This window comes from Rhinoderma darwinii, chromosome 5 (genome assembly GCF_050947455.1).
Source record: "Rhinoderma darwinii isolate aRhiDar2 chromosome 5, aRhiDar2.hap1, whole genome shotgun sequence".
Classification (NCBI taxonomy): Eukaryota; Metazoa; Chordata; class Amphibia; order Anura; family Rhinodermatidae; genus Rhinoderma; species Rhinoderma darwinii.
In genome coordinates this window covers 324,392,878-324,406,271 of record NC_134691.1, presented here as the reverse complement: position 1 = coordinate 324,406,271, position 13,394 = coordinate 324,392,878, and the positions used below count along the sequence as shown (strand labels likewise).

Genomic DNA, 13,394 nt, shown 5'->3' with positions numbered 1-13,394 from the left:
GTATTTGAGTGATTACACATTGTTTTAATTTTTTTCTCAAGTCAGGAAATATTATAAATTAGATTCTAATTTATAACCTTTCCATGTGCTGGCCACTAGAGGGAGCAGTTCCCAAAATTGCAGCATGGTCAATGTGGTAAAGCAACCTCATTGATTTGTGCTGAAAATTGGTTGGACACATTCTCCTCTAGTGTCCTCACACAATCCCCCTCCCTTCTTCCGGCTAGTGCCAGGAGAAGGAAGGGTTTGAATGTCTTCAAACCTCCTACACTGTGTGCCGCCATTTTCTGAGCGACTGCACAGTGTAGGAGGATTAGATACAGGGCTCAGCAGACCGTATCACACGAACATAATACACACATCACAAACATAACTTACCTGCTCCTGCCGCCGCTGGTCTACGCTCCTCTTCCTTGCGCCTTCGCTTAGTTGAACATATGGCCGGAAGCCGCGGCCAGAAGTTGTCATCTTACTGTCCAGCAGCGGCTTCCGGTCCACATGAAAATGGCGCCAGATTTCGCTCTACGAACGAGCTTCATTTTGGTCCGTGCGGGAGCGGCGCATGCACCGTTCCCACACAGGCGGCGTACGCTACTGCGAATCGAACGGCTCCCGTTCGCATTCTCTATGGGGATGTATGTGCCGTATTCCATCTCTATGTGTCGTTAATCGACACAGATGAAAAAAAAATGGCAGCCCCCATAGAGAAGTAAAAGTCAGAAAACATAAAAAAGTAAAACATGAGAACACAATCTAATATCATTTTTTAAAATATATTAAAAGCAATATTATAAAAAAAAAAAAAAAAAAAAAATCATGACACCTTCCCTTTAACTCCTAAGTCATCACCCCTATAACCTCCGTTTTATCCTAATGATGTATCACCTCATGTACTAATTGTCTTTGTGTAAAATCTTAAATGTTGTGCTTTTTTCTAAGTCATTAATTTGTAAACCGCCTGAAGAAGGAGCCTGTGCGCTCTGAAAGCATATAGAACTTTTATGGTTAGCCAATAAAGGTGTTATACCTTCTATACTTTAGTCTTTTTTGACACAGAAGTCTTTAACATTGCATCTTGTTTCTGGCTAACACTACACTATTTTTTACTGTACTTTTTTAGTCATTGAATCTAATTCAAAAATTGCCACAAAAAAATGATCCAGAGGAGCGCTGCAGGTTTTCTCTGCCTCCTATTGATTTCAATGAGTGGTCAGAGGTGGGAAACGCTCAATGAAAGGGTCAGCTCACACTGCGGTTTTTTTTTACGCTGATTCATAGTTCACACAGTGCTTTTTTGACAGGCAGAAAAATATCTTCCAGGAATTTTGAGACGGAATTGGAATTACAATTTTTTCTTTTTTTTTTTCGCATTTGTAGAGTACAGCCGATACAAGGTAGGGCTGGTCGTCCTCTTACCAGGCGCTTTGTTGCAGAACTATCCCAGCCACAGTTATGTAGTATGACCGGCGATGATTGCTACAGCGTCTGCTCTGTGGAGGGGAAGTCTCTGTCACTACGCGCTCCTGTGAGACTCACATTGAGCGTGTCATAGGAATGTATAGTGAAAGAGACTTCTGGTCCACACAACAGCCGCTGTAGGAATCGGCTGGTCACATGACATAATTGCGGCCGGGATATTTCGGCAACAAAGCACCCGGTAAGAGGACGACCTGCCCTACCTTTTACCGGGTGTACTTTACGAACGGGGGCCACAATAAAAAAACCACACTGGAGTGTCTCTTTAAACCCTTGGAGACACAAAAAACTTTATTTTTCTGTCAGCATAGCCGCATGAGGTCTTGTTTTTTGCGGGACGAGTTGTAGTTTTTAATGCTGCATATAAAGTACTGGGAGACTGCAAAAAAAATATTTTTGGGGTAGAATGGGAAAAAAGTGCAGTAAAACGGAAACCTAAAGAACATCCCCATAGACTTGAGTCTATGGAGGGATCCGTGAAAATGGTAGAAAATAGGACATGTTCTATTTTTCAACGAACCCTTCACACGGTCCATTGAAACAACGGCCATGTGAACTGCCCCATTGAAATACATGTGTCCATGTGACGGCCCTTGTTCTAACACCGGCCGTCACAGGGACGTATACTATGGTCGTCTGGATTCGGCCTAAGGAAGTGATGATCGTGTCCTGGCACCTACAGCAGAACACTGTTTTTATTTTCTAGGAGATATGTCGGCATATTATAAGGACAGGTCAGCTCTACTACTAGCCCAAATTACACCAAAAATTATTGTGCTTTTTGGCTAAGGCTATATTCACACGACAGTGAAAAACAGCCGTGTTTCAGAACAATGATGTTCTATGGGCGTATTCACATGGCCGTTTCACATGGCCTGTGAATAATGGCCGTCACAAAATAGGACATGTCCTATTTTTGGTCGTTTTCACGGCCAGATGGCCCCCATAGAAGTCAATGGATCCATTTTTATCGTCTTGTCAATACATGTAACAACCATTAAAAACGGATCTGTGACATGGAGATTCAAGGTGCAAGGGAACTATTGGTTCCCTTGCTGGCTATAGGCGGCGCGATGACACATACTGCTGCAGCGCCGTTCTCTACACGTGTGGTCTCTGGTCTCACGGGTTCTGCGAAGGCGACGAGATGACGTCATTGCGCCGGCTTCGCAGAACCCGTAAGACTAGAGACCACACGTGAAGTAGACGGAGCTGCATTGGTGAGTGTGTAGGGCATTCAGGCGGTCTTAAATGTCTGGTATTGTTGCTCTCACTACAAGGATAGTGTGGCACTAGTACAGGGGGCATTGTTGTCAGCTGTAGCGAATTTTTCGGGACTGTCCTGAATTTACAGAGACATCCCGGAAGATTACTACAGGGAGTGGGGGGAGTGAGGCTTTCTCCAGAGAGGTGTGTGTGTGCCATCATCTACAGGAGGGCTGTGTGCCATTATCTACAGGAGGGCTGTGTGCCATCATCTACAGGAGGGCTGTGTGCCATCATCTACAGGAGGGCTGTGTGCCATTATCTACAGGAGGGCTGTGTGCCATCATCTACAGGAGGGCTGTGTGCCATCATCTACAGGAGGGCTGTGTGCCATGATCTACAGGAGGGCTGTGTGCCATTATCTACAGGAGGGCTGTGTGCCATCATCTACAGGAGGGCTGTGTGCCATTATCTACAGGAGGGCTGTGTGCCATCATCTACAGGAGGGCTGTGTGCCATCATCTACAGGAGGGCTGTGTGCCATCATCTACAGGAGGGCTGTGTGCCATCATCTACAGGAGGGCTGTGTGCCATCATCTACAGGAGGGCTGTGTGCCATCATCTACAGGGGGGCTGTGTGCCGTCATCTACAGGGGGGCTGTGTGCCATCATCTACAGGAGGGCTGTGTGCCATCATCTACAGGGGGCTGTGTGCCATCATCTACAGTGGGCTGTGTGCCATCATCTACAGGGGGGCTGTGTGCCATCATCTACAGGGGGCTGTGTGCCATCATCTACAGGGGAGCTGTGTGCCATCATCTACAGTGGGCTGTGTGCCATCATCTACAGGGGATCTGTGTCGCATACAGGGTATCTGTGTGGCATCATCTACAGGGGGTCTGTGTGGCATACAGGGTGTCTGTGTGGCATCATATACAGGGGGTCTGTGTGCCATCATCAACAGGGGGCTGTGTGCAATCAGCTGAAGGAGGGCTGTGTGCCATCATCTACAGGGGGGCTGTGTGCCATCATCTACAGGGGGCTGTGTGCCATCATCTACAGGGGGCTGTGTGCCATCATCTACAGGGGGGCTGTGTGCCATCATCTACAGGGTGGATGTGTGCCATCATCAACAGAGGCTGTGTGAAATCATCTGAAGGAGAGCTGTGTGCCATCATCTACAGGGGGCTGTGTGGCATCATCTACAGGAGGGCTGTGTGCCATCATCTACAGGAGATCTGTGTGGCGTCATCTACAGGGGGCTATGTGGCATATGCCAGGGGTCTGTGTATCATCTACAGGGGGTCTGTGTGGCATCATATACAGGGGGTCTGTGTGCCATCATCAACAGGGGGCTGTGTGCAATCATCTGAAGGAGGGCTGTGTGCCATCATCTACTGGGGGCTGTGTGCCATCATCTACTGGGGGCTGTGTGCCATCATCTACAGGAGGCTGTGTGCCATCATCTACAGGGGGCTGTGTGCCATCATCTACAGGGGGTCTGTGTGGCATACAGGGGGTCTGTGTGGCATACAGGTTGTCTGTGTGGCATCATATACAGGGGGTCTGTGTGCCATCATCAACAGGGGGCTGTGTGCAATCATCTGAAGGAGGGCTGTGTGCCATCATCTACAGGGGGGCTGTGTGCCATCATCTACAGGGGGCTGTGTGCCATCATCTACAGGGGAGCTGTGTGCCATCATCTACAGGGGAGCTGTGTGCCATCATCTACAGGGGGGATGTGTGCCATTATCTACAGGGGAGCTGTGTGCAATCATCTACAGGGGGGATGTGTGCCATCATCAACAGGGGCTGTGTGCAATCATCTGAAGGAGGGCTGTGTGCCATCATCTACAGGAGATCTGTGTGGCATCATCTACAGGGGGGCTATGTGGCATATGCCATGGGTCTGTGTGGCATCATATACAGGGGGTCTGTGTGGCATCATATAGAGGGGGTCTGTGTGGCATCATCTACAGGGAGGCTGCGTGGCATCATATATAGGGGGTCTGTGTGGCATCATCTACAGGGAGGCTGCGTGGCATCATATACAGGGGGTCTGTGTGCCATCATCTACAGGGGGTCTGTGTGGCATCATCTACAGGAGGTCTGTGTGGCATCATCTACAGGAGGTCTGTGTGGCATCATCTACAGGAGGTCTGTGTGGCATCATCTACAGGAGGTCTGTGAAACAATCGTGACAATGACCTTCCTTTGGGTGTTTTCAGGGGGTTGGGACAATAAAAGCCTGACCAATGAAATTCATCAGGTTTTTTTTTTGTTTTTGTTTTTTAACGGCCATGAAAAACTGTTGCAAATTGGATGTCATACGGCCATGAAAAACGGACAGACGGACTGGAAATGGATGAAAATTTTGAGACACTGATGCAAAACGGCCACGAAAAACTGACAGATGATCAGTTTTTAATGGCCGTTTTTTTTTTCACTGTCGTGTGAATATCGCTTAATAGCAACTAACAAAGTATACAATGCACTTATAATTCTGCTCTATACATAAGGGAGCGCTCCCCCCGTCTCCCCCCGCACCCCTCACTAGTGACTGATTAGTGTTGTGTATCCATGCAGATACACAGCGGCTGACAGTCACCGGCGCGTGGGGGAAGGGGTGTAATTTCTGTATTTAAGTGGATCTGTCACCTGAATTATATCTTCATGTCTGCAGGGTGCTGCTGTATCTTCGTGTCTGCGGGGTGCTGCTGTATCTTCGTGTCTGCAGGGTGCCGCTGTATCTTCGTGTCTGCGGGTGCTGCTGTATCTTCATGTCTGCGGGTGCTGCTGTATCTTCGTGTCTGCGGGTGCTGCTGTATCTTCGTGTCTGCGGGTGCTGCTGTATCTTCGTGTCTGCTGGTGCCGCTGTATCTTCGTGTCTGCGGGTGCTGCTGTATCTTCGTGTCTGCAGGGTGCTGCTGTATCTTCGTGTCTGCAGGGTGCTGCTGTATCTTCGTGTCTGCGGGTGCTGCTGTATCTTCGTGTCTGCGGGTGCTGCTGTATCTTCGTGTCTGCTGGTGCCACTGTATCTTCGTGTCTGCGGGTGCTGCTGTATCTTCGTGTCTGCAGGGTGCTGCTGTATCTTCGTGTCTGCAGGGTGCTGCTGTATCTTCGTGTCTGCGGGTGCTGCTGTATCTTCGTGTCTGCAGGGTGCTGCTGTATCTTCGTGTCTGCAGGGTGCTGCTGTATCTTCGTGTCTGCAGGGTGCTGCTGTATCTTCGTGTCTGCAGGGTGCTGCTGTATCTTCGTGTCTGCGGGTGCTGCTGTATCTTCGTGTCTGCAGGGTGCTGCTGTATCTTCGTGTCTGCAGGGTGCTGCTGTATCTTCGTGTCTGCAGGGTGCTGCTGTATCTTCGTGTCTGCAGGGTGCTGCTGTATCTTCGTGTCTGCGGGGTGCCGCTGTATCTTCGTGTCTGCGGGGTGCCGCTGTATCTTCGTGTCTGCGGGGTGCCGCTGTATCTTCGTGTCTGCGGGGTGCTGCTGTATCTTCGTGTCTGCAGGGTGCTGCTGTATCTTCGTGTCTGCAGGGTGCTGCTGTATCTTCGTGTCTGCAGGGTGCTGCTGTATCTTCGTGTCTGCAGGGTGCTGCTGTATCTTCGTGTCTGCAGGGTGCTGCTGTATCTTCGTGTCTGCGGGGTGCCGCTGTATCTTTGTGTCTGCGGGTGCTGCTGTATCTTAGGTGTCTGCAGGGTGCTGCTGTATCTTCGTGTCTGCAGGGTGCTGCTGTATCTTCGTGTCTGCGGGTGCTGCTGTATCTTCGTGTCTGCGGGTGCTGCTGTATCTTCGTGTCTGCGGGTGCTGCTGTATCTTCGTGTCTGCGGGTGCTGCTGTATCTTCGTGTCTGCGGGTGCCGCTGTATCTTCGTGTCTGCGGGTGCCGCTGTATCTTCGTGTCTGCGGGTGCCGCTGTATCTTTGGGTTTGCTCTTGCATTGCAGTTACAGCAGATTTGCACCTGCATATTTATTCCACCTTGTTGTGAGGTGCGGACTAACTTCGTATTTTGCCAGTGTGAATATAGACACAGGCAACGTATAGCTTGTTGGAGGAGCCTGACTTTTTTGTCTGTGCACACTGTCCATGTCTTGCTTCTCCAATGGATCATATCCAACACAGTGACATTCTGCACCATCCTTAGGCCTTTTATCAGACGAACAGAGAATACGTCCATGTGACGGCCGTTAAAACAACCATCACACGGACGCATGTATTTCAAAGGGCCGTTCACACGGCCGTTGTTTCAGGGTCCGTTAAAGAATAGAACATGTCCTATTTTCTTCCATTTTCACAGATCTCTCCATAGACTAAAGTCTATGGGGATCCGTGAAAACTGGACCCACAGGGTGATGTGAAAAGCGTCCGTTTCTCACATCCGAGTTTCCCCACGTTCATCAGAATAAGCCCTTAGGGTCAGTCCACACGTAGCATAAATACTGCAGATTTTCCACAACGTATTTAGTTGCGGAAAGTCCGCAGCACAACACAGTAGCAACAGAGTGGATGATATTTGAAATCTAATTTGCACACTGCGTAAATACTGAGCGGAATTTTTTTTTTAAAAAATTGACCTGCGGTGCGGTTGTTTATTCCGCAGCATGTCAATTGTATTTGTGTAAACGCTGCTTACTTGTTGCAGGATTTCCCAATTAAATTTAATGGGAAGTAAATCCTGCAACAAATAGCAAATGTATTTTTTACGTGGAATGGCAGCGATTCTGCCGCAAAAAGCGCAACTCAGATTTTTTTTTTAAAATCGCATATTTATCGCAGGCTGGCCTCCTGGGATGACGTTTCATCCCCTGTGACCGCTGCAGCCAATCATGTCAAAAGTTTTTAAAAAGTTTAGTTACACTTTAAGGCCTCATTTACACGAGCGTATTATACGCGCGTGCGACGCGCGTGCTTTTCACGCGTGTCGTACGCACCTATAATAGTCTATGGGGCTGTTTAGACGATGCGTGAATTTTGCGCTGCGTGAGTGCGTTGCGTAAAACTCACGACATGTTCTATATTCTTGCGTTTTTCACGCAACACGCACCCATTGACTTCAATGGGTGCGTGAAAACAACGCATGCCACACGGACGGTCCTGCGTTGCTTGCGCGAAAATCACGCAAGAGCTGTCAAAAGGATGAATGTAAACAGAAAAGCACCACGTGCTTTTCTGGTTACAAACATCCAAACGGAGTGTCAAATTAGAGATGAGCGCACCGAACTTCACCGGGTTCGGCCGAACTCGTTTTGACCGAACCCGGCAAAAAATGTTCGGGTACGCGACGTCAGGAGACAGTCACTGCCCACGGTGCTCAAAGACTTAAACTGTTTCAGCACCATGGACAGTGACTTTCGATCACAATATACATATACGTGTAAAAAAAAACAGAAGTTCGGACTTACCGATAAGTCCCGGCTCCTTCCTCCAGTCCGACCTCCCGGGATGACAATTAAGGCCAAGTGACAGCTGCAGCCAATCACAGGCCAAGCACAGGCTGCAGCCAATCACAGGCCAAGCACAGGCTGCAGCCAATCACAGGCTGCAGCGGTCTCATGGCCTGCCGCGTCATCCTGGGAGGTGGGGCCGGATGACAAGAGAGGGACGCGTCACCAAGGCAACGGCCGGGAGACCGGACTGGAGGAAGCAGGCAGTTCATGGTAAGTTTGAACGTCTTTTTTTATTCACAGGTTGGTGTATATTGTGATCGGAACTCACTGTCGAGGGTGCTGAAAGAGTTCCTGCCGATCAGTTAGCTCTTTCAGCACCTTGGACAGTGACGGGCGTTGACTAGCCTCATCTCTATGATGGCGGCTGCGCGAAAATCACGCAGCCGCGCATCATACACGGATGACACACGGAGCTGTCAATTGCCTTTTGCGCACGCAAAACGCAGCGTTTTTTTGCGCGCGCAAAACGCACACGCTCGTGTAAATGAGGCCTAAACCCCATGAAAGGCCACACTGGGAGAGCTCAAATTTGCCAACTCAACCCCCCCCCCCCCCCCCCCCCAGCTGCACCTTCCTCTCCTGGTTTTCATTCCTCTGCATTCTCATCATTTGATTTACAGTTTGATCACACCAGTTACCTGTATCGCAGATAGCTGAGGTTACAGCAAGGTCGCCAGCCATTGTGAGCTTGTGAGCCGTATTCAATTGTAAATAGTAATTAAGAGCCAAATAAATGTTGACTTTATTCATTCAGCACCAAATAAAAAAAAAAATATAATATTTTTAGAAAAATCTTGATCCTTCTCCCCATAATGGGGAAATCTGCAGACAAAATGCAACAAATAAAGCATGTTCCTGGTAAAAAATAAAATAAAACAGCAAACAACAAAAAACCAAGCCTGACTTGATCAGGGATTGTTTCTGATTTGATATTAAAACATTTTGTAACATTGCCATCCATTCTAATATAAGGTTTCCTTTCAAGCAGAATTACTGGGGGTAAAAAAAACTCCACACAAGTCCCATGGCTGTAATTGTCATGCAACCTTCCCTGTTGTGACGTCCAGGTGTATGTGTATGACAGAATCGCGGTGGATCCGCTGTCTACTCCACCCTCTGCTTGACAACTGTAGAGCAGGGGCTGGACGAGGGGTAGGCAGAGTAGGCGTCCTGCTAGGGTGCCATGTAAGGAGGGGCAAATTATGTATTTAAAAAAAGAAAAGCAATTCTCTGCGTTTATTTTTTGTATGACCAATTGGACACTGAGCGAGCTGCCAATAATGCTGTAGGTGCAGGTTCAATGAACACTTTCCTTCAATGCATTGGCATGGGAACGACTCTTGTCACACAGGAACAGACTTTTTATGTGACAGGTGCCCGCTGTAACCAATCGGTGTTTATCTGTATAAATACGAACACCAGGGATTGGTGAGAAAGGGAGCAACAGGTGACATTTAAATGAATGCTAGTCTCTCCGTACTTCAAGGACTAAAGGACAAGAAACCGTAATAAAAGGGGTTTTCCTTCCATAGAAAGTGATGATAAATCCCTAGGATATGCCATCACTTTCTGATTGGTGGTAATCCGACTGCTGGGACCCCCACCAATCCTGGGACTGCAGTGCTAGTTAGACAGGACATTGGGTTATTTCTTCCCAGGATCAGCGGGGTCCTAGAGGTCGGAAGTTATGGCGTATCCTAGAAATATGCCATAACATCAGGTGGGAATACCGCTTTAAAGACAAACTCAGACTAGATAAGAAGATCTCTCGTGCCGCCCTTTACTCTCATTTTCATGAATACAGCCCAGCATTTATTACTTATTATTTGCTATTAGATATTATATATTATATAATGATCCTATTTTTTCTCTTTTTACATTGTAGGAAGATTATAAATTACATTCTGTTTACAAATCAAAAGTGCTTGAATTTCCACTGGATGAGCTGCCGTCTGGTGAGTTTTATGGGACTTTTTCATGTCATTATTGTCATTGTACTGTATAAAATAGAGAAGAAAAGCTATTAGTGTATGGAAGTAGATATTTGTAGCGCAGCTTCACGTTGGCTATCGCAGGTCATCTGGGATATGTTTCATGTTTAGGCCGGATTCACACACAGCGCTTTGCTGCATTTTTGTGGCATTTTTATTGCCTTTTTTACAGCTCTTTTTTAGGTCTAAAACGCAGCGTCCAGATGTTACTTTAAAGTCTATACGATGCGTTTCCTTTTGTGGTGTTTATGTGGCTTTTTGGGGTCAGCGGCCTTTATTTTAAAACACAACAAAAAAAATCCAAAACAAAGCTTTTAAAGACACTGAAAAAATAGTGTGTGTGAAGAAGGCCTGAGAGGGGTTGTCTGCGGTGACCTTCACATAATTATAAGGCGGTCATTGCATGGACATCTTAGAGCCTGTTCACATCAGCGTTGCCCTTCTGTTGAGGGGTTCCGTCTGAGGTTTCCATTGGGTTAACCCCTCAGTCGACTGCGCTATTAATTCCGTCAAAACGACGGAGCCCTGTTACAACGGTGACAAATGGAAACCATTATCTAGGTTTCCGTCACCATTGAGTTCAATGGTGAGGGAAACGGAAGCTGAGGTTTCAGTTTGCCTTTCCATTGAGGGGTTAACCCGGCGGAACCCCTCAGCGTAAAGGAACGTTGATGTGAACACAGCCTTAATGAATTGTACCCAGCAGGGAGGACTGTCAGCGGTTTTATCATGTCTTCACTTTGTTTCTTTTGCATTTAGAATTCTGGTCACTGAATGAGACATCTGTGAAGTTGAGTGAGACCCCAGGACCTCGGAGGAAAAAGAGAAATGTGAGTAATACAGTTAAATGGGCAATTTATAGTATAAGACTGGTGTTTCATTGGAGCGCCGTGGCCTTATGCCTCATGCACGCGACGGTTGTGAAACTCAGACCGTTTTTGACGGCATCCAAGTGGAACCCGATAGTCTTCACGGACCCATTCACTTTAGCAGGTGAATCGGGCCTGTGAAAAATGGTCCGAGTCTCCGATCCGAGGAAAGATAGAACATGGCCTATCTTTCCTCGGATCACTGACAGGACTCGGACGGCACACTCGGTCATGTGCATGAGGTGTAATCCTTCTGATCAGTGGCGGTCTTGTTGGTTGGATCCCCACCAATCACATATTAATAGGCTAGTCTATGGATATGTATTCCCAGAAAAACCCCTTTAACCCCTTGATGCATTATCAGGTACAGCCCGTGAGCGCCCTCCATCGAGTGTCAGCTGTGTTTTACAGCTGACAGTCGAGACTAACGGCCAGGAACAGCAATCGTGCTACTCCTGGCCGTTTAGCCCCTCAAATGCTTCAGTCAATCGCGACCCCAGAATCTGAGGCGTTATAGAGAGGGGGGACCGGTGGTTGACATCGCAGCCAGAGGGCCTAATGAAGGCCCTCAGGGCTGCCTTTTGTCTGCCTCTGTTAAGCCGTGTCTATGGCGCGGCTTAACAGAAGCCTCTGAAAATTACAATATACTGCAATACATTAGTATTGCAGTATATTGTACCAGCAATCTAACGATCGCTGGTTCAAGTCCCCTTGGGGGACTAATAAATGCTGTAAAAAAGAAAAAAGTTTAATTAAGTTATTAGTAGTGAAAAAAAATAAAAATATTAGAAGTTAAAAAAACAAAAACCTTTTCCCATTTTTCCTCGAAAGTAATGTCAAAAATAAACTAAATTGGTATCGTTACTTCCGTAAAAGTCCGAACTATTACAATATACCATTATTTAACTCACACAGTGAACGCAGTGAAAAATAAAAAAATGAAAATGCCCAAATCACTGTTTTTTGTTCAGCTTAGCGCGCAAATTTTTTTTAATAAAAAGTGATCAAAAACTTTTACGTACGAAAAAATGGTACCAATAAAAACTACAGCTCATCCTGCAAAAAATAAGCCCTCGTACTGCTCAATCCACAAAACATAAAAAAAGTTATGGCTCTCAGAATGTGGTGAAACAAAACAATTTTGTTTAACAAAAAGGTTTTTTGTTTTTTTTAAAGTAATAAAATATAAAAAACTTATATAAATTTAGTATCACCGTAATCGTATTGAGCCACAGAATAAAGTTAAGTTGTCGTTTTTACCGCACGGTGAAAGCTGTAAAAACGAAAACCAAAAAAAACAATGTAGGAATCTGAGTTTTTTCCAATTTCTGCCTACACATAATTTTTTTTCCGTTTCCCAGTACATTATATGGTACTTTATATGGTGCCATTAGAAACTACAACTCCACTCCTCCCGCAAATAATAAGCCCTCACACTGCTCCATTGACGGAAAAATAAAAACGTTATGGCTCTTGGAACTATGTGAAAAACTAAAAAAATTAAAAATGGTTCGGTGTTAAAGAGTCTCTGTCACCAGATTATAAGTGCCCTGTCTCCTACATAAGGAGATGGGCGCTATAATGTAGGTGACAGTAGTGCTTTTTATTTAAAAAAACAACCTATTTTTACCACTTTATTAGCGATTTTAGATTTATGCTAATTAGTTTTTTAATGCCCAAGTGGGTGTATTTTTACTTTAGACCAACAAGTGGTTGTTGTACAGGGGAGTGTATGACGCTGACCAATCAGTGACCAATCAGCGTCATGCACTCCTCTCGATTCATTTACTCAGCGCATAGGGATCCTTTTATATCGCTATGTGCTGTCTTATACTTACACATTAACAATACTGTGTTTAGACAGTGAATAGACATTCCATGGGATGTCTATTCACAATCCCTGCACTTCGTTACTCTGTCTGTGGTAGTTACAGCAGAGGAAGCGTGATCTCGCGAGATTACGCTGTTACAACGAGATCACGCTTCCTCGGCTGTAACTACCACAGAAACAGTAACGAAGTGCAGAGATTGTGAATAGACATCCCGTGGAATGTCTATTCACTGTCTAAACACTTCAGTATTGTTAATGTGTAAGTATAAGACAGCACATAAGGATCTAGCAGGATCCCTATGCGCTGAGTAAATGAATCGAGAGGAGTGCATGACGCTGATTGGTCAGCGTCATACACTCCCCTGTACAACGCCCACTTGGTCTAAAGTAAAAATACGCCCACTTGGGCATTAAGCAACTAATTAGCATAAATCTAAAATCGCTAATAAAGTGGTGAAAATAGATCGTTTTTTTAAATAAAAAGCATTACTGTCACCTACATTATAGCGCCAATCTCCTTATGTAGGAGACAGGGCACTTATAATGTGGTGACAGAGTCTCTTTAAGAAACACT

The 13,394-nt window shown here is 46.3% G+C and overlaps 1 protein-coding gene across 5 annotated transcripts in view; it reads left to right on the top strand.

Annotated features, from left to right (window-relative positions):
• ADAM22 (ADAM metallopeptidase domain 22) overlaps nucleotides 1–13,394 on the top strand; it is a 250,695-nt gene that overhangs the window by 159,139 nt on the left and 78,162 nt on the right. For all 5 annotated transcript variants that reach the window (XM_075827623.1, XM_075827625.1, XM_075827622.1 and 2 more), the window contains exons 7-8: nucleotides 10,015–10,084; nucleotides 10,880–10,950. In XM_075827623.1, coding sequence (XP_075683738.1) covers nucleotides 10,015–10,084; nucleotides 10,880–10,950 — 141 coding nt within the window. The remainder of the gene's footprint in view (nucleotides 1–10,014; nucleotides 10,085–10,879; nucleotides 10,951–13,394) is intronic.